The sequence below is a fragment of the Hemiscyllium ocellatum genome, chromosome 5 (assembly GCF_020745735.1).
Source record: "Hemiscyllium ocellatum isolate sHemOce1 chromosome 5, sHemOce1.pat.X.cur, whole genome shotgun sequence".
NCBI lineage: Eukaryota > Metazoa > Chordata > Chondrichthyes > Orectolobiformes > Hemiscylliidae > Hemiscyllium > Hemiscyllium ocellatum.
The window spans coordinates 44,118,309-44,145,100 of NC_083405.1; the positions used below are offsets into that span (position 1 = coordinate 44,118,309).

Genomic DNA, 26,792 nt, shown 5'->3' on the forward strand with positions numbered 1-26,792 from the left:
CTATTTCTTAGACTTGCTTCTTTCCCTTTCAGTCTTTCAAGGGACATGGACATCAGCAGCTTTTATTGCCCATCCATAATTGCCCTTGAATTGAATGGCTTGCTCAGCTATTTCAGAGAGTAATGCTGACCACCTTACTATGTATCTGTAGTTACATCTTGGCCATTTCAAGTAAGGATGACAGAAAGGGCATGACCTTTACAATAATCAATGATCGCCATTGTCAATATTCCCAGTTCCCAAATCCAGATTTATTTTTGAATTTTTGAATTTCACCAGCTGCCACTTTGTGTTTTGAACTGTATCTCTAGAACATTAGCTTGACCTTTTGTATTATTCATCCAGTGATATTACTATCATTTTGTACAGCAAGACTAAATTCACCTTAAACTTTCTGGCTTTCCATGCTCAATATTATTTCTGAATGGAAAGGTGTAATATTCCAATTGATATTCAAGAGGCTGATTGACTAACTGATTGTGCCTCCTACCATATGAGATATCCTTACTGCTCCTTTTTAAAATCTTAGCCAAGACATGGAACAATTATGCAAGAAATCTTAAAGCGTACTATCAATGATAACATGAGGAAATATGAAGGAATTTGTATTTAAAACATATATGCATTTAGAATATCCTAACTGAAGTTTAAAAATCTTGAAGGAGATGAACAAAATTTCTATATGCAAGCCATAAACTCAAACAGTGTGGAAAATCAGTTAATAATAGTTAGTTAGAAATAGAGAGAGAAGTAAAATGAGATTTTATAAATTCAGGATGGGAAAATTATGGAATAAGTTGCCAGAGATGGCTAAGTAAAATAATAACATAAATTGGTTTAAAAGATGATTAGATTTATTTCTGGAGATAGTGTAGTTTGAGAAATTAAAGTGGAAAGTAAATATGTAGGGAAAAGATTAATCAATCAAACTGGTAACCATTTAGATTTTAAAAAAGCTTTTTCCTCTCATTGTTTTTTTCCTTCCTTGTTTGTGACGGTGTGTAAAGGCTGGCATTTGATGTACTTCGTAAGTTAGCACCGAACTGATCTTTTCTCCAGGCACAACTGCATTGCTGAGGTCTGGAGTCGAATATAGGCCAGATCAGGTAAGGATGGCAGATTTCCTTCCTTGAAGGACATTAATAAACCAAATGGGTCTTTATAATAATAGCTTTTAATTCTAGATTTTACAAATTTCACCATTGTCCAAAGTGGTCTTCAAACTAAATTCTTAAATATTGAGCTAGGATTTAGATTACTGGATTATTAGCCTATTAACATTACCACTATGCCACTACCTCCCTCTAAGTTTTAAATGTCTGTACTTACATTGTTCCATTTCCCTCATACAATTAATTCTCATAGCTAACAAAACAATCGATTCTATTGCAGGAACTGCTTCAATTAGTTGTTTCAAGTTATTTGTTTCGTTTTGCTAAACTAAGAAATAGGCAAGATTTTGGATGCATTGAAGACACCCGTAACAGAGCAATGTTAGCTTTAATCAACAGCCTTATGTTCTTCCCAACTACCTGTTCTCTCAAGTGTTCTCTTCTTGAAGGTGCTGATAATGGTGCCATCTTTTCTGCGCAATAATGGACTACTCCTCCTCTCTGCCACTTTCTGTTTTAACTTGGAACGCACCTTCAAATTTGGTTCTGAGGCTGTGAAAACATGAGAACATGATTTTGGGGCAAACAGAATCAAAATTACATTTGTATCACATTACAAGGAGAGTGATAAGAGGCCAGGTAAAGTGCACTCAACTCCAGGCAGATGAGTTTTACCTGTGCACAGATTCTTTCATTGTTTCAATCAAGGGAAATGAAAGCAGGGTCTGGGATTCCCAAACTAACCACCTGATCAAAAACTGTCCACCCAAACACCACAAAAAATTGAAAATTTACAAGCCACTAAGTCTCATGACAACAATCTGCTGTGAATAGTACAAATGAAAAACTGCACAATATGCTGTAGAATCCCTGTACCCAATCTTAATAACCATATTCAAACTTCTACAATGACATTGGACTCCAGTCACAGGGTTGCTTAAGTAGTCCCTACTACTTTTTGCATTCTTCTTTCTATTCTAATGTCTTCAGCAGAATCAGCTCTTTGGGATGGTATTCTGGAAAAAGTGGGAGTTCTCCATATCCCTGCTGATTTACTCCACCTTAGACACAGATTCTTTATAGGAACTCATTATTACTCAGACCTCCCACATCAACAAAGACCCTGTGTGTTCAAAGGTGGAGAACTCACATTGTTCTGTAGACACCTTGGACCTAGAAGTTGCCAAAGAGATACTTAAAGAAAGCAATAACCTCTCAAAGTCACTTGATATTGCTGTTTCCATCATGTTCTTTGCTGACCTTAGTTGTAGATGTGGAGAAATATTACCCCTCTAAGCTCTTTATACATGAATGCGCACGTTTCCTGAATTCACATATATCTTAATGCTTTAATTACAACGCAACTTTTTTTTTATACATGATGTGGAGGAGTCAGTGTTGGACTGGGGTGTACAAAGTTAAAAATCACATAACACCAGGTTATAGTCCAACAGGTTTAATTGGAAGCACTAGCTTTTGGAGCGTTGGACAATCACCTGATGAAGGAGCGGCGCTCCGAAAGCTAGTGTGCTTCCAATTAAACCTGTTGGGCTATAACCTGGTGTTGTGTGAGTTTTAACTTCTTTTTATACGTGTAAGTTAATTGATCCAAAACAGCAGATATTTAGTTGTTTTGAAAAGTAACTCTGAACTCAAGCCATTGATAATTAAATATATTTAAATCACCACGTTTGATTTCAAATTGTGATATTAGTGAGGTTTCGTCAAAATTAAGCAAGTTTGTCTGGTGAGCAGTTTAGCTATGTAGCATCTAGGCACTTCTCGGTTTATCTTTAATCTATAGGCAAAGGTGAGGACTGCAGATGCTGGAAAAAAAGAGTTTAGATCAGAGTGGTGCTGGAAAAGCATAGCAAGTCAGGCAGCATCCGAGCAGCAGGAAAATCAACATTTCGGGCAAAAGCCCTTCATCAGGAATAGGCTTTCATAGCTATTCCTGATGAAGGGCTTTTGCCCGAAACGTCGATTTTCCTGCTCCTCGGATGCTGCCTGACCTGCTGTGCTTTTCCAGCACCACTCTGATCTAAACCCCAACCTTTAATCTGTGCTAAGCTTGCGGATCTCAGTCAAGCAGGGATGTGGTTTTACACACAAAGGAAAATGCTTGGAGGTTCCAGTCTCTAATCACTACACAGTAGCCCTTGCTACAGGAGAATTCATGTGAACATCAGGTGAGAATAAATCCAAGTATTTTCCCTGCAGTCAACCAACCTCGTAGCCTCTGCTCATCTTTATGTTTACATGAATCATTGAAATAATCTATACAAAAGAGGCTGTTAGCAACAAGGAATGAATCGCTTGAGAAGAAGTGATGGGGTGTTGACTCAGAAAGGCTCATTTCATGAAGAAATGTGATGAGTATAAAATCAAGACACAGGAACAATTTATTTTTGCAATCTGCCTGGTAATATGTGAAACACAAAACAAGCTATTTACAGCTGTCAGAAAGATGAACAAATTTGAAGATAACATAATCGAGGCACTAAGAATAAACCGTACAACTGCACTCCTTGTTATTTTGACTAATGTTGTTCAAGTATTGATTTCCTTCAATTGCAGATTGTTCTTTCTGAAATTATTAATATGCTATTTGATGGGTCATCAATTTTATTTAATAGGCAGCTGTTAAGCTCAGGGAAGAATGCACTTTCCTCATGCAGTGATCCAATTTGCATCATTGCACCACTTTCTAAAATCATTTAATACATCAAAAACTAAATGAGATTTTGTATGCTTCATCAAGCAAGTGTTTGCTGTTCAGATGTTAAAGACATACATGTCATCATGGAACCTTGGTGTAAATATTGACTTTGTTGTGCAGGGGTAGAGTGCACTGTTACAGGTTGACAGCCTATTTGGTGTTCCACTCTGCAAAGTTTAACTGAGCAGATTCTGAAGTCCACTGAGCTGCCTCTCTGGTTACCTATCCAAATAGTGAAGCTCTACTCTGTTTACATTCTAACAATAGTATTGTATGTACCTTACATTTTGCTACAATATCATGGGTTTGAAACTTTAAATTCAAATGGCTCTCAAATGTTGTACTAACGGAGTGTTGGAAACCTTGTTCTTTTGATGATATATTAAATCAGACCTTGCCTTCCCTTTCTTGTGACTCTAAAAGATCTCAGCCATGTTTATGAAGAAGAACAATGAATTTATCCCAGGTATCCTGGTCAATACTTGTCCCTCAGTTACAATGTTGCTTCTTGGTAAGTTCTGTGCACAAAAGTATAGATGCAGTTGTTTTTACTATAACACTCTGACAAATGTAACTCTATATTTAAATTTTAGGTACTTGTTGTGATCAAAATATCTCTGAGAAATTACATATACTGAATCAAAAATCAATACTGTCAATAAGAAAAATATTAATTCTGCAATGTAAAAGAGGAATTTTCAACAGATGATCGAAAATTAAAAGCAGTCCATTGTTTGCCATACAAACATGCTCTTAAACTAAAAAGTTCGAGGTTAAGCTAAAACCACAAAGGTTTAACACAGAATACAGGATGCTATGTAGTCAAAGACCTGATGTCAAATAGAAAGAGGAGCTTTCCTTTGTATCCATAATATTGATATTAATAGAAGAATCAATTCAATGTTCTTTTAATCTCAGTTTCCCAGGCATTGGCACCTTGATGCAGCCTCATTTTAATTATTTAAATGAACAACCCACTTTCAGGGACACCATCTTACCTCTAATAAAGCTAAAAGCCAGCAGCTTAAAGGCAATTTAGGTTGGGTATTTTTTTTATTTTCATGGGTTTACATGACCAAACCCCACCAGTTCTGAACAGTTATAATTCCTCCTGAACAAATTAAAATAACTTAAAAGTCCTGTGTTCGAGATTCTCCTGATTGCTTCCGCTGCATACTGGATTATAATTCTGTGGTAATTGTATTGAAAACATCAGCTCCTTATAAAGACTTATCTGTTTCTGTTCAACTACTGTGTGAAACTATTATATTGGCTGGAGCTAATGCAATTTCAACATTAAGTATTTCAGAACTGTCACTTTATGCAACATCTCCTTCTAACCTTTTTGCCAAGTAATTAAACAATATATGTGCTTCCAAGATTACAGTGGTCACCAATCCTCCACCTTTAAATGGAAGTTTATTTTTGGGTCATTCATTGAATCCCTACATTGTGGAAGCAGGTCATTTGGCCCGTAAAGTTCACGTGACCCTCCAGAAAGCATCCCACCCAGTCTTATCCCTCTATCCTATTCCTGTAATCCTAAATTTCCCCTGGCCACCTAGCTACACACCCCGGATACTTTGGGAAATGGAGCATGGACAACCCACTTAAACTGCGTTTTATTGGACTGTGGAAGGAAATCGAAGCACCCGGGGGTAAACCCATGCAGGCATGGGGAGAATGTGCAAACTCTACACAGCCAGTCGACCAAGGATAGAATTGAACTGGGTCCCTGGCACTGTGAGGCAGCAGTGCTAACTACGAGTCATTGTGCCACAATTCTAGGACCAAAGCACATCATGAGAAAAGGGTTGAATTTTCTCTTGTTGGAGATAACCTTTGCCATCTTTGTGCTTTCTCTGTTGACGTTTTCACAGCTGTGTCAGCTGTCACTACCACTATCAAACTAACAACTAAATATCTTAAAGCAATTACACTCTTAACACAGCAAATATACTTGTGTTGAATAACTTACTTTTGTTCAGTAATGGGATGTGAGCATCATTGTCTGGGCAAGCAACTATAGCCAATTCCTAGTCACCCTTGAGATAGTAGTGACGAACTGCCTTCTTGTACCATTGCAGCTCATTTAGTGTAGGTATCCACAAAATACTATTCAGGAGGGAGTTTCAGCATTCCTACCAAGTGACTTGGGAAAAACATTTCCAAGTCAGGATAGTGAGTGGCTTGGAGGGGAACATATTGGTGATGATGTTCCTATGTATCAGCTATCCTTATCTGTCAAGGAGGTAGTGGTCATGGGTTGACTGGGTCTTGTCTAAAGGTGGCACAGATGACTACTACTGAACATCTGGAATAGAGAAGTGGATATGTGTAGATATGGTGCCAGTCAAATGGGCTGCTTTGTCCTGGACGGTGTCAAGCTTCACCCATGTTGTTGCAGCTGTACTCATCTAGTCAAATGAAGAGTACTCCATCACTCCATCCTGACATGTGCTTTGTAGATGGTGGACAGGCTTTGGAGAGTCAGGAAATGAGTTACTCATTGGGATATTCCTAGACTCTGACCTGCTCTTGTAGCCTCAGTATATACACCATATTAAATGTGTGTGTGTGTGTGTGTGTGTGTATATGGTTAGTCCATTTCCACTTCTAGTCAATGCCAACACCCAGGATCTTGATAGTGGGGGATTCTGCAATAATAGTTCCAATGAATATCATTAGAAAAAGATTGAATTTTCTTTTATAGAGTCAAAGTCATACAACACAGAAACAGACCCTTCGGTCCAATCAGTCCATGTTTAACATAATCCCAAACTAAACTAGGCCCACCTGACTCCTCCTGGCCAATATCCCTCCAAACATTTCCTATTCATGTACTTACCTAAGTGTCTTTTAAACATTGTATCCACTATCCGCATCCACCACTTCCTCAGGAAGTTCATTTCACATACAAACCACCCTCTGTGTAAATAGATTGTCCCTCTTTTAAATCTTTTGGCTCTTACCTTAAAATTGTGCCCCATCATCTTGAAATCCCCTATCCTCAGGAAAAGATACCTACAATTAAGTCTGTATATACCCTTCACGGTTTTATAAACCTCTGTAAGGTCATGTCACACCATTCTATACTCTACTGAAAAAAGTCCCAGCCTATCCAGTCTTTCTTTATAACTCAAACCTTCCATACCTGGCAACGTCCTGGTAAATCTCTTCTGAACTCTATGCAGCTTAATAATATCCTTCCTACAACAGAGCAACCAGAACTGGACACAATACTCCAGAAGAGGCCTCACCAATGATATGTACAACCTCAACATGACTTCCCAACTCCTATACTCAAAGGACTGAGCATTGAAGGCAAGCATGCAAAATGTCTTTTTTACCAGCCTGTCTCTATATAATGCAAACTTCAAATAATTATGTCCTGAACCCCTAAGTCCCCTGTTCTACAACACTTCCCAAGGCCCTCTAATTAATTGTATAAGATTTGCCCCTGTTTGTTGTACTAAATGACAATTATGCGACTTGAATGGTACTTGCCACTTGAAAACTTGGATACTGTCAGATTTTTCTGCATTTGGATATGCCTCAGTATCTGAGGAGTTGTGAATCTTGCTGAACATTGCACAAACATCAGCAGACATACCTTCTGACTTTATTATGGAGGGAAGCAGCTTTAGCTGCACAGTGGGAATCACAGCATGAAATCTGAACCACCAGTTAGTGTTACTCTGTTACTGGCACATCATGCCAATATGCGGTTCAGAGTAAGGGATCTTGTAGGATTTGACTGCCAATCTTCCTTTGTCTTTTCTACATCTAGGGTCTGTCTAATTATTAATGGTACCCACCTTCATGAAATCTTCACAGAAGAGGCGAAGGTCTTTGTTAACGAGATAACTTATTGCATGGGAGTAATAAGCCTAACTATATTACAAGTCCGGTGTACTTCTTAAGAACTCTTGGGAGCTATCCAGAATACATCTGCTCCCTTCAAAGGCTATTGCTGAACTTACCTGCCTCCACTCAAAGACTGGGTGATATCATCAGATAGTTTGAACTAATTCAACTTGAACATTAATCGCTCAGAATCATTACCTTCTGATCATAAGATATCAGAGCATAATTAGGCCATTCAGCCCATTAAGTCTGCTCTGTCATTTGACCATAGCTGATTTGTTCTCAAACCCAATCTCCTGCTTTCTCCACATAACGTTTAGTCTCCTCACTAATCAAGAACCTATCAAGCTCTGCACTCAATGATTTAGCCTCTGTAACCATCTGCAACAATGAGTTTCACAGATGTACTAGTTGCAGAAAATCTTCCTCATCTCACTTCTAAAGGACTGTCCCTTTACTCTGAGGCTGAACCCTCAGGTCCCAGTCCCTGCCATGAGAGGAAACATTTTCTCCACATTCACTCTATCCAGGCTTCACATTATTCTGAGAGCTTCAATGAAATCCCCTCTCATCCTTCTAAACTCCAGTGAGCACAGATCTGCTTTTCATATGACATACCCTTCATCCCTGTGATCATTCTTGCAAACCTCCTCTGGACCCACTCCATTGCCAGCACATCATTCCTTAGATAAGGGATCCAAAATTGCTCACTATGTTAAAAATGTGCTCTGACCAGAGCCTTATAGAGTCTTAATAGTACATCTCTGCCCTTGTATTCTATTCCTCACGAAATGAATGCTAACATTGCATTTGCCTTCCTAAATGCCAACTGAATCTACATGTTGATCATTAGAAAATCCTGAACTATGATTCCTTAATCCCTTTGTAATTTCAGTATTCCAAGCCTTTCCCCAATTAGAAAATAGACTATGCTCCTATTCTTCCTATCAAAGTGCAGAGCCTCACACTTTTCCACATTGTATTCTGTCACTTTTTTTCCCACTCTCCCAGCCTATCCAAGTTGTTCTGCAGCCTCTCTGCTTCCATGACACTATTTATTCCTTCCCCTATCTTTGTGTTATCTGCAAACTTACCAACAGTGCCTCAGTTCCTTCGTTCAGTTCATTAAAGGATAACATGAACAGTTGTCATGATTTGGAGGTACCGGTGTTGGACTGGGGCGATCAAAGTTAAAAATCACACAACACCAGGTTATAGTCCAACAGATTTATTTGGAACCACTAGCTTTTGGAGGGCTGCTCCTTCAGCAGGTGGTTGTGGAGTATAAAATTGTAAGACGTGTTATGATCTTATACTCCACAACCATCTGATGAAGGAGCAGTGCTCTGAAAGCTAGTGCTTCCAAATAAACCTGTTAGAGTTTAACCTCTTGCTGTGTGATTTTTAAATGAACACTGACCATGATGGTCATTTGCTGCCATCCTGAAAAAGATCCTTTTATCCCCACTTTCTGTTTTCTGTCAGTCAGCCAGTCTTCTACGCATGGCAGTGCCTTGGCCTACCATGGTACTGCAAGAAAGATTTCACACAAGGTCACCTGACAGTGTATGTGAGATTAATCATGTGCGGTCTTAAACAGTAACTGTGGTCCAGCTGGTCTGTCATGAAGCATCACAGCCTTGAGTGATTCTGTTCTATGCATCTCAGACATACAATTATCATACACATCTCTCATGTTCACACATTGCACTCCAGAGTTTTCTGGACAGTAATTTGCAGTGGGAACCCTTGATGATAATGGGCACAGAACAGTTAACACCAACACAATTACCCTGAGATCACGTCAATGCAGACTAAATTTCAAAATTAGCACCTTCTAGCTTTGTATGACATTGTGTCATATAATTTGATAAATGCACTTACTGTACTATTGGGTGAAACCTACAGGGAGCAATTTTTTTGCAATATTTAAAAGCATTTTCCACTTTAATCCTAAATCACATCAAGTAGAAAAAAATCATTTCAGCATGTGCTGTTCCTTATAAGCAATTACTCTAAATTATTCAGTAACACTGGACCAATGGGATTTTATAATGCAACAAGAATCAGTCTCAATGGTGTCCCAGGAACAAACACTAAACCTGGATTTGCCTCAGTCTTTATCACATTTCTTTCTGAGGTACTGCTGAGAAAAACATCTGACTGAACAAGATTTATGAAGCTTGCATCCACTCTTCTACATCCACATCCATTAAACTATCAAACAAGAAATAAACATTCATGTCAATAGATAAATGAAGAAAAGTAAGATTAAAAAGGGTCATTCTGAACTGAAAAAATTATCTTGCAATTGGTGGGAGGGAGAGAAGAAGTGACACAGGAGAAAAGGTAGAAAGGAAATTGGGAGTGGGAGCAATTCTGAAGTCATCAGGAACAACCGGAAGGGTATGTTTCCATGCTGTATATGACTCTGTAATCTTGTTGAAACATGCAAAATTCTTAGGGGACTAGACAGGTTAGATGTGGAAAGGTTATTTCCCCTTTTGTGAGAGTCTAGAACCAGATAGCATAATTCAGAATAAGAGGGTCACCCTTTTGAGATAGAAATGAAGAGGAATTTCATCTCTCAGCGGGTAGTGAATGTGTGTATAAACAGCTGTTGAGAGTGGGTCATTAAGTATATTCAACGCTGAGAAAGACAGATTTTTAAATCACTAACAGTTAAACAGTTGAACAGTTCATCCACTTTACCAACACCTTCCACCCCGACCTCAAATTTACCTGGACCGTCTCAGACTCCTCCCTCCCCTTCCTAAAACTCTCCATTTCTACCTCGGGCGACCGACTCAACATGGACATTTAGTATAAACCAACCGAATCCCACAGCTACCTAGACTACACCTCCTCCCACCCTGTCCCCTGTAAAAACATCATCCCATATTCCCAATTCCTTTGTCTCCGCTGCATCTGCTCCCAGGAGGACCAGCTCCAATACCGTACAACCCAGATGGCCTCCTTCTTCAAAGACCGCAATATCCCCCCCAGACGTGATCAACGATGCTCTCCACTGCATCTCCTCCACTTCCCACTTCTCTGCCCTTGAGCCCCGCCCCTCCAATCACCACCAGGACAGAACCCCACTGGTTCTCACCTTCCACCCCGCCAACCTCCATATACATTGTATCATCCGTCTTCATTTCCGCCACCTCCAAACGGACCCCACCACCAGGGATATATTTCCTTCCCCTCCCCTATCAGCGTTCCAAAAAGACCACTCCCTCCGTGACTCCCTCGTCAGGTCCACACCCCCCACCAACCCAACCTTCCCCTGCATCCGCAAGAAATGCAAAAATTGCGCCCACACCTCTCCCCTTACTTCCCTCCAAGGCCACAAGGGATCCTTCCATATCCACCACAAATTCACCTGCACCTCCGCACACATCATTTACTGCATCTGCTGCACCCGATGTGGCCTCCTCTATATTGGGGAGACAGGTCGCCTACTTGCGGAACGTTTCAGAGAACACCTCTGGGACCAACCAACCACCAAATTACCCTGTGGCTCAACACTTCAACTCCCCCTCCCACTCCACCAAGGACATGCAGGTCCTTGGACTCCTCCATCGCCAGACCATAGCAACACGACGGCTGGAGGAAGAGCGCCTCATCTTCGGCCGAGGAACCCTCCAACCACAAGGGATGAACTTAGATTTCTCCAGTATCCTCATTTCTCCTCCCCCCACCTTGTCTCAGTCCCAAGCCTCGAACTCAGCACCACCTTCCTAACCTGCAATCTTCTTCCTGACCTCTCCTCCCATACCCCCACTCAAGCCTATCACACTCACCTTAACCTCCTTCCACCTATCGCATTTCCAACACCCCTCTGCCAAGTCCCTCCTCCCTACCTTTTATCTTACCCTGCTTGGCACACTCTTCTCATTCCTGAAGAAGGTCTCATGCCCGAAACGTCGATTCTCCTGCTCCCTGGATGCTGCCTGACCTGCTGGTCTTTTTCAGCAACACATTTTCAGCTCTGATCTCCAGCATCTGCAGTCCTCACTTTCTCCAATCACTAAATAAAGCCAGGTTTGGGGGTGGTGGTGGTGTTTGGGGGGGGGGGGGGGGAGGGGGAGGTGGTGGTGATGGAAGGCAGGAATGTGGCAGTGATCAGATCAGCCATGATCTCAATGAATGGTGGAACAGACTCAATGAGTGGGAATGCTTTCATCTTCTCTTTCATCTTAGGGTCTTAGGAAAAAAGGCCATACACATTATTGGTGATAGCACTATGGGTGTCACATCAGTTATCACCCAAACCATAATATGTATCAAGGAAGGGAAAGCATGGTGGGGTTTGGAGGACTTCTGACATTAGGGAAACTTGGTATCACTGCAAATACAAAACTCCTGCTGAACTTCATAGCAATACCTGGTTTCGAGGCCGTTAAAGGCTGCAGCCTGATGCCAGACTGGGTGGAGGAATAGCAGGTGGGAAAGATTATGGAGAAGGAAGCTAAAGTGCCCATTATTAGAAGAACTAAAATGCTAATCAAGGAGAGGATAGTAGATCACAATAGGTTAGGCAGGTCGAAATCAGGAGACTGAAGAATCATTATTGCTCCTGCCTCACCAGCAGTGCTAGAAATGCACTTCCCTGCTACATTGGAACAGAGGAATGAGGAGTGGGAGTAGACAATTCAGCCCTTTAAGTCGAGAGTGTGGTGCTGGAAAAGCACAGCTGGTCAGGCAGCATCTCAGGAGCAGGAGAGTAGAGGTTTTGGGCAAAAGCACCTGCTGTGCTTTTCCAGTATCACACCCTCGACTCACACCTGCAGTCCTCACTTCCACCTAATTCAACCCTTTGAACCTGCTCCACCAGTTAACATGATCATGGCTGATCTTACCATGGTCTCAACTCCACTGTCCTGCCTCCTCTCCATCACCCTTTATCCCCCTTTTCATCAGAAACATATCTACACCTTTCCTGAATCTGTTGATTGATTCTGCTTCCAATGGGGCAGTGACTTCCACAGATTCAGAACCCTCTGAGAAACCCTCATCTCAGTTTTGAACCTATGTCCTCTCACTCTAAATCTATGACGTTTTGTTCAAGACTGTCCCAAAAAGCGGAACATTTGTTCAACGTCCACCTTAACAATGACCTTTAGCAGTTTATAGACCTCAGTCAGATCCCCCTTATTGTTCTGAACTCCAGCGAATAGAAGCCCAAGGTATTCAACCGCTCCTTATAAGACAGCCCTTACAGCCCTGGAATCAGTCTGGTGAAGCTCCTCTGAACTGCCTCTAATGCCACCACATCCTTCCTGAAGAGACCAAAACTGGACACAATACTGCAGGTGTGGTCTCACCAACAGCTTATATATTATTGTAACAACACCTCTTTACTTATTTAATCCAGTCCTTTTGCAATTAATGCCAGGATTCCATTTGCCTTTCTTAACATATGCTGCACCTGCAGACCCACTTTCTGCGATTCATGCTCAAAGGTGCCCAGATCCCTCACCACTGCATCTGCCTCTTCCTGTGCCGAAGTTTCCTGAGCCCTGGGTAGGCCTGTCCAGTAACTGCTACAACCAAATGGCGAGTTAAGTTGGAAATTCATTTAGATTTTATAATTTCTGTTACAGCCCTTCAGAACTGGTGTGTCACCTGACCCCAAATCATCCCTGTTCATCTGAAAGTAGATATACTCAGATAACCTAGAATGAGTTTATCCTTTTAAAAGATAAAGCTCTAAACTGCCTACCACAATCACTTAAATGAAAACAAAATATTGCACTTACTGGAAATCTTACAGAAAATGCTAGAAAAATTCTGCATGTCTGGCTGCATCTGTGGAGAGAAATAGTGCAACCTTGGCCAGTCTGGTACAACACCTGCCTTTAATTGCAAAGACAGAGTTAAAAAAAACAAGGAGAATACACTGCAACTGGATAAAATGTTGGTTAGGCCACAGCTAGAGTAGATTAGATTAGACTTACAGTGTGGAAACAGGCCCTTCGGCCCAACAAGTCCACACCGACCCGCCGAAGCGCAACCCACCCATACCCCTACATTTACCCCTTACCTAACACCACGGGCAATTTAGCATGGCCAATTCACCTGACCCGCACATCTTTGGACTGTGGGAGGAAACCGGAGCACCCGGAGGAAACCCACGCAGACACGGGGAGAACGTGCAAACTCCACACAGTCAGTTGACTGAGTCGGGAATTGAACCCGGGTCTCAGGCGCTGTGAGGCAGCAGTGCTAACCACTGTGCCACCGTGCTGCCCACAAACTGCGGGCAATTCAGGTACTGTGAGCAATTCAGGAATCCATTACATAGGAGTAATGGGATTGTAGTGGAGAAGGTGCAGAGGAGATTTACCAGGATGTTGCATGTGCTGGAGAGTTTCAGCTGTAAATATAGATTGGTCAAACTGGGGTTGTTTTCCTTGGAACAGAGGAGATTGAAAGGGGATAGGATTGATATATATAAAAATTATGAGGGGCACAGACACGGTTCATGGAAAGGACCTACGCCCCTCACATCCAGCGCCCACTCCCTCCCCCAACCTCCCCTTGGTGGAGGGATCAGTGACTGGGAGCAGTGATTTAAGGTAAAGGGCAGAAGGTTTAAAGCAGACGTGAGGAAGAACTGCTTCATCCAGAGGGTGGTGAGAATCTGGAACTCACTGATTGTAAGGGTGGTGGATGCAGAAACCCTCATAACATTTAAGAAATATTGAGATGTGCACTCAAGATGACAAGGCATACATGGTTATGTGCCTAAAACTGGAAAACATGATTAGAATAATGAGCTGGTTGTTTTTGACCGGCATGGACACAATGGGCTGAAGGGCCTTTTTCTGTTCTGTAGATCTCTATGACTCTATCACTGTGCTATTTTGAGTCATTAAAATTAGAACCCTCTATTGCACAGCGGCAGAATACATTGCATCATGTTTCATACGAAAGCCAGAATAACAGATATATTGACAAGATTGCATTTAGTGTGAGGTCCAGCTGAACCGCACGCATTCAGCACAGTTAGGTAAAATCCAAGCTTTTTTGAGAATTAATAGCTTGAAATACCATCAGCATGCAGCTCTTTCTTGACATCTCCATCAGCATTCTGTGATATCTTCCACCATGACCACTGTAAGAATCATTCCAACTCTAAATGAAGAATGTGCCATTTTGTTTATTTTTCTTCTAAAAATCTTCACTGGTGGGCCAGCTGAATACTTAGCCTTGTGGTATTGTAATGTTTAAGATAATATTATGCAATTGCACACACGTCCAGCACAGGGAATTTAGTCTTCCATGTAAAGCTTTCATTCTCATGGGTGACAGAGATCAACAAATTAGAACATGTGCTGCTGTAGAATTGAACATGGAGACTGTGATCTTGTAAAGGAACAGTTTAACTATAATTTTATTCAAGTTTCACTTACATAACAACCATTTTCCCCAGCTGAATAATAATAATAATGATATGGCACTTCCTTCAACACTGGGTGGAAAAAAATTGTTATTTTCTTCAAATTGTGTGAAGTCATTTTCATTGCAATCACCTCCACAAAAAATACTTCAACTGTCTGCTATTTCCTCACCACCAGCTACATTTTTAGTGGAATTTATTAGGTAGCCTTCACAGCAGCCTTGACATTTCAAGGGCTTTAAAATAGCTAACATTTATTCAGTGGTGTGCCCAAGGTATTATTTGAGAGAAAATAAAAATGACCATATATCCCTCCCACGACTGGAATTGAAATATTAAGATGCACACACAAAAAAAACCCTTTTGCTCACTCTTTTTTGTACAATATAAAAAGTGCCAATTTAAAAAAAAATCTACAAAATACTTCAAGACACAGAAAGGGCAGATGCAGGCAAGATGTTTCTCCAGGTTAGGGAATAAAACTAGGGGACTCAATTTCAATACAAAAGAGCTACTTCTTTGGACTGGGATGGGGAGAATTTGTTTTACTCAGAAGGTTGTGAAGCTTTGGAATTCTTACCCCAGTGCGGCTGTGCAAGTTAAATTTGAAATAAAGGTACATACTTTTCCGATGACCAATGCTGTAAAGAGTTTTGATGATATTGTGGGCAGAAGGAATTGAAGTGTCCAATCAGCCATGTTCATATTAAATGGTACAGCCGGCCTGATGGGCTGATTAGCCAACTCTTGTTTCTATCATTTCTACATTTAAAAGCATTCCCTGATGACAGATAAGGAATTCAAGCCAGAATTTTACAAAACTCTGTGCCCCAAAACAATTTTGAAGTGTTTATTTTTCTTGCTTTGGAGGAGTACAAAAATGGCAGGAATCATTCAGGAGTGAGAAATTTCTTACATATTAGATCACAGTGCATGAACAATCTGACACATTTAATAATAACCTCTTTCAGTGCTTCAGTGTTCTCATACTACATTGGTGCAATTCAACAACATACTGAGAAATTTGAGATCTCTCCAATGGTCTGGTGTTAAAAAGCTCGTAATAGTAAAGATACAGAACTGAGGCATAGGGCTGAAATCTGCCACAGGTTCTGGACTTTGACACTGGGTCAAGAAGCAGGAACGAAACCTGCATTTACCAGCAACAATATCACCTCAGCAATTTTACCACAGACTTCCTGCTAATTTATGGCAGCTCTGAGGAAGAGACATATCAGGTTCAAATAGGTAGCTGTGCTTCTCGCTGCACAGATACTACTAGATCTGTTGTGTTCTTCAGCATTTTATGTTTTTGTTGGTAATTGATGGCAGTGTCCTAATCAGAGGGTTGGCCAGCTCTGAGGTAAGCTCAAGGATGCCTCAAAAATGATGATCTCTGCAGACTGTTAAATTAAAAAGTAAAATTTAGGTTAGCCAAGGGTTTTACGCTGTGTCTTTCAGAAGAACACACCCTTCATGGAGATCACTGAGACAGTAGGAGCTCCACTTCCCACTTATAGCCATTTCTGTGGCCCATGGAGCCTTTGTAGGCCAAGTGGGTCGTCATGATGTTCACAGTCTCCTCAAATTGCAGGAGTGGCCTTATGTATTGACCCTGAAATGGGGCCTCAATTATACAATGTAGTTCCATACCTCCCTCAGTGGCAGGGATGCATTTTGGAGCTTCCTGACATAGCTCCCTGTTGTTTTACCAACACCAGTCTACCATCCTTTCACACCCAGGGGTTGATAAAATTCAGTCAAAGAGTTCAAACCTCCCAGGTTCAATTAGCTACTCAGGCTCCAGTTCTCATAGATAAGTTCACTTTATCAGTATGGATTCCCATTCTTCACCATTTACCCATCTGAGACACTTTGGCTGAAATTCCTCATCACAACTTCCTCCTGGCCATTAGGTCATAATGGAAATGAGCAACAATTTTTTTTTTAACTGAAGTTGCAATTCAACAGTACATGCAACTATATAAACAAAACCGAATTATTTACCTGTGTATACTCTCTTACTACAAGATATATACTTCCCTTCATCTTAAATGTGGACAAGATCATTCTTAATATTGTCCATGATTGATCAGCCTGTTGACACAAAATGTTTAGCCTGCCATACAAAACGTTCCTCCTGAGTGTGGCACTTTTGGATTGGCAGTATCTGGTGATCTATACCTCAAAACAAAACTTGAGGAGAATGGAAAGAGAAAAGCAGTAACTGAGCAGCTTGTGGTCGGGATGAAGAAAAAAACTTCTCGAAGTGGAATTCATTGGATAGTTTACTTAAAGAGACGGCACACGTCCATAGGGCCAAATGGCCACGTTCTGCACTGAAGGATTTTTAGAAATTAGAAAAACAACTGGAATTGGAATTTATCCTCTGGGTGTCTTAAGGATTGTTATCAGTCAAAAAAAAATCTTGTATTTGAGCTGCATCAACAATCATGAAAGAGAAAAAAAAGTAGAAAAAAATCTAGTGTTGTGTTCAGGGTCATTTTATTTATTAGCTCCCTGTACCACTGAGCAGTAAAGAGATTTCCATTTGAACAATTGCCTAATGCAATGCAAATCCTCTGGGTTTGGTGAGAGCTCTTCAGGGCAGGCTGAATGAAGCAGGAATTATACACAAACCTATTTCACGCACAGCTGCATAAATTGCTTTCTATTTTTGGCCACAGATTCATCCCTTGTTGCAATTCAGATCAATCACATAAACAGAACGCTTCCTGTTGAGTGCTCTGTAACTCTCTGCTCTCACAAGAGTGAAGATTTAACAGCAGTAATAATAAGGATTCATCACTGCACTCTGCCACTGCAATTGTCTGTGTGAAAAACATAAGAGCTACTCTACTCGAAAGCAAGAATAATATTTCACAAGTACTTTCCTGAAAAAGAGGAAAAATAGACCAAAATCAATACATTTCCTACTCACAATATTCTGTAATAATTCCAGTGAGAGGAATGTATGAAGCAGAAAACATTAAGACTACACACACAGACTGGATTAAAGTGAAACAATTGGAGACAGTCAAAAAAGCTTCTAGTACATACTATCTTTGGATGGCTGCAGCACAGATTCATCAAAATCCATTTATGGCAACTAACAATCATTCAGGTCACAAAAGAAATTCAATCGATAATCGATTCCATTTCATTTTAATGTGTGCCACACTTGCTTTGGCTGTATTTTTTTTATTTGGAGATCACTCCTGACACAATTAGTTTATTTTAGTTTTCAAATACTATTTTCTTTTATATAAAGATATTTACAATTATTTCCTCTGAGTGGCTGGTTTTCAATCCCATTTATTGGTTTCATATAAGGTCCAAGGCCAGAGCATACACCTGCCAGTATGACTAGAGCTAAAAAGGTTAAATTATGAAGATGAATTTAACATGTTAATCTTATAATCCACTGAGTATAGATGACTAAGGGGTGGTCTCATTGAAGTATTAAAATGATACATGTGGATAGGATAGAAAAGAACTGTTTCTCTTGTCAGGATCCCAACCTTAAAATTAGTGTTAAACTGTTCAGGGATGACACAAAAGTCAATGTAAATATGGAACTCTGGGCTGAAATTTAATTTCAGAATCAGAGCAAATCTGAATCATGACATCAGGGAATAATGTCCTGCAGTTAGCATTGCAGTGAAGGAGTCTGAGAACAGCGCCCTGAAGTGCCCTGATTAGGACACCACCATCAATTACCAACAAAAACATAAAATGCTGGAGAACACAGCAGATCTAGTAGTGCCCTGTATATTCAAATATTTGTGAATATAATCTTGCACAAGTAAAAGATGACTTTGGTTTGTGCTAGTGACTTTCTATGTACATATAATTTTTTTACAAATAAAGTGTATCATCCAAATGAAAAAATGAAGCAGTCTGGCAAGAGTGTCCTGCAGACAGCTTGCAGTGAAGCATTCTGGGAAGAATGTCCTGCAGTCAGCATGCAGTGAAGCAGTCCGGGAAAAATCACCTAGAGTGCTTTGGGTATCTGGACTCACTATCTAAAAGGAGTGTGGAGCCAGGAACGCTCAAACTTCGAAGAACTATTTAGGTGAATACATGAAATGCCATCACAAAACCAAGTTATATGCCATGTGTTGGAAAGTAGGATTAGAATAGATGGATGGGTAATGGTTGGCACAGACATAATCAACTAAAGCTGTATAACTTCTACAACTCTAAGCCAAAGTGGAGGTTTTTGGTACTACAATTTTGAGTTTCTCAGACATATTCTGCCAGCCACTACTTTTGTCAGATTAGAACATGTGATCAGTTGCAACCTGACTTTCCCTAAATGTTACAGCAGTTTACGACTTAAAGATGAGATGACCATGGAGTAAATATAGGAAGGTCTTTCTTGCTCTATTATGGATGAGTGACTGATTGTTTAACTCATGGAAGACCAAAAGTGGCAGAGATCTACGTTGCCTGCCTGTAGACTAAATCCTGTATATTTTGTAGAATTTTCAATTAGTTTAAATCTCTTTGCTTTTGGTATCTTCATATTGTGAGGTGGATTCCTGAAGACTGTGGGAGTCCAAACTGAATCAAAGAATCATACAACACAGAACAGTTGGCTGATCAAGTCCAAACCATCAAAAATATACTAGTCTCACTTTCCCACATGAGGCCCTGATACTTCAAGTACCCCAAGATAAGACAAAACTTGGGACATATAAGTCAATTCAGCAAATGCCACAGAAAGTCTGCTGGACTCAAGAAACATTTGATAGGCAAGTTTATAAATTGTTGCAATATCCTCTAATATTCCTATGCCTCATTGTATCCTTTCTATATTCCCTTGGCCCCTTCCATGTCCCCAAGAATTCTTCATATCCACCCATTCCCTCAGTATCCATAATATATGACATCAATGAGCTAATAGCCAGTTGAATGAGTCTTAAAAATGCTCCTGAAACTGACAACAAGCAAAATGATTTTGAAAATCTCCTTTTGAAAAATATTGATCACCTTAAGATCTCATAAAAGTGTCAACCAACCACAGCTATTCATAGAATCAATGAACACAGCTCTGATTCACTTTACATCTCATGATCTTATGCAAATGAACAAACAGGCATTAGTAAACATGATCAAAAAGAAAAAATAATTACATAATAATAAACATATCAAACAATAAAAACTATAATTCCTTTTCAAGCTGAGTAAACATACGCCTGCTGATCTGAGCCCATTACTTATTATTGGAATTCAGCTAAGCATCCATAATGAGGTCATCTGGCAACTGTATTTACACAGTTTGAACAAATGGCCAGACTGTATTTTTTACTGAATGGCAAGAAAATGTTTCACCTTCCTCACTAGCACTAACAAACTGCCCAGCAAAAACATGTCTCAGCACTGTTCAGGTACAACCCATCTGTCCTGTATCAGTGCTATCCCCTCAGGACTGCTCCCAATGTCACAGAAATCTAAAGCTGTCATTCCTGCACCATCTCATATCCATACATTCATCTGCTGTATCCTTCTTTTCTGTACTCACAAATGTATGACTGTGAAAATAACCCAGCTATTACTACCTTTGAAGCCCTGCTTGCTTCTAAATGCAAGTCTTTGATTATTTTTGGAAATGCCAATTACATTGTTTGATGAATTTTATTTACATTCCCACCACTTACTTACAAATAACTTGTCTCTGGAATAGAAACCTTCTCAATAGCAACAATCGCTTCATTCCACTTAAGGGGGACACTGTGCTAATCATGCATCAGAAAAATCTACAAAAATCTACAAATTAAGTCTGCACGACAGGCACTGTACACCTCTGCCATATATGTTCTTTCAAGGGCCAGACAATAAGTCACTCAACCATAATGGAGCAAGAAGGAGTTTCCTATATTTGCTCCATGGTTATCTCACTTTTAAGTAGTAAAAATGAATACACTAGTGATATAAAAGTGTTTAATTCGTCAGCAGTGCATACCCTGAATCCCTGTAACTTCAAATGAAGTTACAGAAACACTGAAAAAATTCAATAGAATTATTTTTATCTGAGCTTTCTGTTAATCTTTCATCATGGTGGGCAAATGGAAAATGCCCATTAAAACCTGTTCCTATTGTATAGTGCTGATATGAACTGTTTACTCAAAGCAGATTGGTGTTCGGTGTTTTTGGATCAATTTGTTCAGGTTAGAACTTCAAATGGATTTTATCCATTTTGTAAGCCACCTACAAAAACAAAGAAGCTGATCTTCAACCATTGAGAGTTTACAAGTGGCTACATTGAGAAGCAGAAGAGCAATTTATGGAGACTTAATGTTTTTACCCTTTCCTCATGGTGAGTAAATCTCATATGGTGAAACCACACAAACAGAAGCTAATTTTCTATGAATCCAAGATGCATACCTGTGGTTCATAAGCACAGTGCTGTCATTTAAAAACCTCTCCTTATGTTCTTATCCAACTAAAAGACAGAAGTTGAACAAACATTTGAAACCACAGCAAATGGCCGATAAGGTAACATTCAGAACTGATCCTTAAAGAACAATAAACAATCCCAAGCTGTAATGGCAACATGGAAAATCGATATCTTAAACTGGATACAGTAGTGATAACTGTGGAAATGTTTTAATGAAAGTAAGAAACAATTTCCAAACTCTAAGATAAGCATCTCAAAGCTCAAAGTGAATGGAACTAACAAATCACAAACCAAAAAGGGACCAATTACATCTTTATAAAATCAAAAAAAAGTCATTTAGATAATGTTCATTATGAATGTTCATTAAAGATATCATTACAGTTGAAATCTGTGGTCACATTTGCTCTTGACGTAAAAACACGATACTTTTGCTCTAATGTTAAATGCTAGAGAAACTACATCTTATTGTAAATTCTGGATAAAGACCAGGAGGAAAGATAATTAATTTGTGTGCAGCAGTGGTAATTATGACCAAATACTTTCCTTGGAGATGTGGAGGAATGAGTCCTATATTCATGGGAGTTTTCAAATGCTTTACTAGAGAAAGATTTGAAGCCATCCCACATTGCAACCTCTAATTTCCAGTAATCCAAGGATACAGATAACATAATTATTAACTGGTTGAGGATGCTGAGGACCCTCTTGTCTTGTCAACACACCAGAGTTCAAAAGGTTTTGATGTGTATCCATCAACATGCATCTATCAGAAGTGAGTTTAGCCCTGCTGAGATTCTGGATTACTTTTCCCAAAAAGCGTTGGGGGGGGGGGGGGAGCTGCACCATGGGGTTGGGAGGGGGAAACAGCATGGTGGCTCAGTGGTTAGCACTGTTGCCTCACAGCACCAGGACCTGGGTTCATTTCCAGCCTTGGGCGACTGTCTGTGTGGAGTTTTGCACATTCTCCCCATATCTGCGTGGGTTTCCTCTGGGTGCTCTGGATTCCTCCCACTCTCCAAAAATGTGCAATTAGATGAATTGGCCAGGCTAAATTGCCCATTGTGGCCAGGGATGTGTAGGTTAGGTGCATTAGTCGGGGTAAACATAGAGTAATAGAGTAGGGGAATGGGTCTGGGTGGGCGACTCTTTGGAGGGTCAGTGTGGACTTGTTGGGTCAAAGGACCTGTTTCCACATTGTAAGGATTATATGATTCTATAAGAGCAAGATAGAAGCTTCCAATAAAAAGATTTCTTTTTTCAGCTTTATAGCTACAGGGCTTCAACTATGTAATTATAGAACTTCAATCATCTTCCTCAAGGAAGAGTTGGATAATTGCAATAACACTGTGGTTGTGCGCTCGATTGAGCGCTCTCTTCAATTCTTTCCCTTTCAATTGATAGTGCAAAACAGAAACAAATACTGAGCTTCAAATCTCTGTTTGGCAAAAATCAACTTTGCTTTTCTTCTAAATTCAGAATGCAAGGGTTTTTATATTGACTGCACTCAAATCTTTTGAATTGTTTTTGCTGTGCTCATCACATTAAGGAATGTGAACTTCAAGAAAAGGATTGTTTTTCTATTTCAGGCATTGTCAGGAGTCAAACTGTCCCAAGGTAGTTACACCAATGTGAGTTGTAAAGTTCTCTTAAGCCTGATGCAATTAGTAGGCCTAAACCCCAATCTTAGTAATACTGCACAAAGATCAATTTTCTTACTTGTTTCTATTTTGAATTGCAAAGGTCAGTGTTAATTAGGGCAGTTTTGTGTTGTTGTTGTTGTCATATTTACAATTTTACTACCAATGAGATAGACTTTCCTTTAAAATGTATATACCCCAATAATCACAGAGATAAAAAGGTATAGGACCACTAAGTTTGTGAACCCTGGCTATTGGGCATGGGGATCATGATTTGTCAACTTTCTATAACATTTCAAAATGAAGTGGATAGCATGTAAAATTGGTGCAGCCATCCATGATTATAATGTAACCATGAGTGGATCCCATACTGGATTCCTCTCTGTAAAGGTGGATGCTTATGTGCACGGCAGAAGCTGAAGAGCATTGAGAGCAAACCATGTACTCCATACAGTTTTCCCTTTCTCACCAACACAGTACCTATAAAAAGCTACAATGATGCACTAGAGACTGCTGAATACTCACTTTGGAACACTAAGAAATCACGACCGTTTGCAATATTATATGAGAGAAAGAGTTGCAGCAACCTGGAGACACTGGTCAGTGGGATGACTGTCAAGTAGGATGACCACAGGAGTGCTAAACTTCTTCAATACACACCCAAATGGTGTCAGAAGGGAATGGAAGCAGGTGTATATGGCCAGAATACTGTCCAGAGAACATTGGAACGGCATAGAAGTACTGTATTATAAACATCACTTGGGTTGTTTAAGTGAGTGAATGTATCAGTATATCTCATCTCATTAACCAACACATACTCATTGACATTCTGTCCTCTCCAGGACTATCTTGTTTACAGCACCCTCACAAATATACTGTGACAAATAAACAGAAAAGATGCCACAGAACCAGTGACATCTGGTGTTCTAAGACCATTGGTAGTTATGCTGCCTTCTCCACATATCCCTCATCTGAAAAATACCATTGCTCTGACCCTGGAACACCTTGCCTCCATTTAGTCTCACCTTATCTTTTTGCGCTTCAATATGGTCAAGAAATGTTACTTAAACAGCCTCAGCAGAGCAATAGGAAGGGAAGAGCAACCTCAAGACAATGATGAAGAGGCACTAAGAATGAAGCTTGCAATTACAGCTACCAGCTCAGATACTGGCAGCCATGAATATCAGAAACTGGAATAGAGCCAAAGTTTGCACATAATGAATCACTAAGCAGGAACAGCCTCATGATTTTATTACTGGACCGTTGATCCAGAGACCTAGTTAAATTTCTGGGGACCTGGGTTCGAATCCCATTATGTCAGATATCACTTTTCTTAATGTAAAAATATGGAATTGCGAATCTAGTGATGATCATGAATCCATTGTCGATTGTCAGGAGAAAACCTATCTGGTTCACTAATGTCCTTTAGGGAAGCAAACTGCTTTCCTTACCTGGTCTGGACACATGTGACTCTAGACCTACAGCCATGTGGTTGACTCTTAACTGCCCTCAGGCTAATTTCTGGCCCAGCCAGTGATGCCCTCATCTGGTGAATGAATAAAACAAAATGCCATAAGGAAATGGTGCCAATATGTGTAGCAGCTGTACAGGAGGAGGATGTTTCAGACAAATTCTGCTGGGCGTAAAACAGATAAGGTCTTTGATGGGAGCAGTATAGAAGAGAATGCTGATGACAATGTGCATTGAAATGATTGGCCTGCCAGAAAACCTCTTTTCATGATTATAGAAGCATGGAGAATTCCAACTCTAACACAACTAAGAGCATCAGGTACCTGCCTAGCACAGACAGAAACTCAGGCAGCCTGTCATGGTTGCTAACACTGAACAGTCAAGATGCAGGGATATGTTGGAGCATAGTGTTGAGCTACATCAATATCACCAACAGCATGTGCTGGTAACTTACACAGCAACCACAATACATGGGCTTCAACCAAATCATCATTTCAAAAAGTCCAAGGAGAGTAGTCCTTGGCCAAGTAGAGGGGCCATGGGCAGACAGGAGGTGCTACCATGGTCATCAAGGGCATTGTCTGATGCACAGTTGAGGAGCTTAGCGACTGTCATTCCTGGTAGTTTGGGCCACAGTCAGTGTCAAGGGACTTATCATGGGACAGTCCATGCTGTATTGCAAAAGTGGGAAATTGAAATTTGGGAATTGTAGTCAGGAGGCTGGGATACAGAAGGGATAATGACTGTGAATAAGGCCAACTCTAACTATAAGGAAGGGATCTGATAAAACATGGGAAGGCTTGGAGTGCTGTAGGAATGGGGAGGGGGAGGTTTCATAAATCAACTCTAGTCTGGCTCAGGAGGAATTGAGCATGGTAGAAGTGGATAAATGAGCTGTTACCAGCAGTGCAGGACCAGGAGAGGTGGTGTTGTCTCCTGAACGAGTCAGTAGGAAGTGCACAGGACAGGAAAGCTAGTAGCTGGGAGGAGAATGAGATGGGTGAGAGCCATTGCGTGAAAATACTGTGTGCAATTGTGAGAGAGGTAGATCTTTAGCCTTGGTGTGAAGTGTGTACAATAACAGAATTACAGTGATTGTGAAGTAGCAGAGAGAAGATGGTGGCTGTCACCCTCACAGAATGTAAAAAGTCAGAGACCTTATTTCAATGTTGTTGGATGTTTCTTCCAACTGGATCCAGGTGGCTCTCTCAGTCCTGGCTAGCAGCATCTGGTGCAATGGTTCTTTTGGCAGTCCATAGAAAAGAGGAGAGCCCTTCTTTCCAAATCGCCATCTACAAGGACCCCCAGGTCCATGACCATGAACTGAAGTGCCAGTTTTACTTTCTTGGTCATTTGCTCTGTAATAATGGTCAAGCATCAAACTTTTACAGGCAGTTCCTCGCTTTCAGTGTTTGAATTGAAACACCTTTGGTGCAATGCTGGTTTGTTCCAACAGTGGTGAGTAATTCTGCCCCTGTTAGCTAATGGTTCAACCACACTTAGGCAAAACATGGGAGGATACAGCCTGACTGGTCAGTTCAGCAGCGGTGTATCTCCTAGTTACCAATTTTAAAGAACTTACCACATACCATAGCTTCATTGGGGATACAGAGAAGAATATTGTGCTTAGTGGTCTAGTTGATGGGCATTCAACTCCTGGTAATTTATCCATCAGGACTTTTTTTTAATCCTTTACCATTTACTTACATGATGTTCGAGACTGCAGCCCTAACAATTTGCACACTACCACCTCCCTAACGATTGTAATTTTCTTGCATCCTCCCTCCTTTCCATTTCCAACTTTCCAATATTTCTGGGATGTTGCTAATATCCTTTACTGTGCAAACTGTAAAATACCTGTTCAACTCATTTGCCAACTCCTTACTTTCCCTTATTAATTCAGCAGACTCACTTCAATACGACTAGCACATGTTCTGTTAACTCATTTATTTTATGAATATCTTTACAAACACTTACTGTTTGTTTTTGGGCATAAATGCCCAAAACATTGCTTCTCCTGCTCCTCAGATGCTGCCTGACCTGCTGTGCTTTTCCAGCATCACACTCTCAACTCTCATCCCCACCATCTGCAGTCCTCACTTTCTCCTATGTAGCTATCCTGTGTATTCTGAAACATCCTTTAAATGTCTGCTCATTGCATCTCTATTAACTTATACCA

General features: G+C 40.4%; 1 protein-coding gene across 16 annotated transcripts in view; it reads right to left on the reverse strand.

Moving 5' to 3' along the window:
* Positions 1-26,792, reverse strand: part of LOC132815678 (histone deacetylase 9-like) — a 766,519-nt gene that overhangs the window by 309,868 nt on the left and 429,859 nt on the right. For 15 of the 16 annotated variants that reach the window (XM_060824725.1, XM_060824717.1, XM_060824724.1 and 12 more), the window contains one exon: positions 1,533-1,664. The exons of the other annotated variant lie outside the window; for it this stretch is intronic. In XM_060824725.1, the coding sequence (XP_060680708.1) occupies positions 1,533-1,664 (132 nt within the window). The remainder of the gene's footprint in view (positions 1-1,532; positions 1,665-26,792) is intronic. 16 annotated transcript variants of the gene reach the window in all.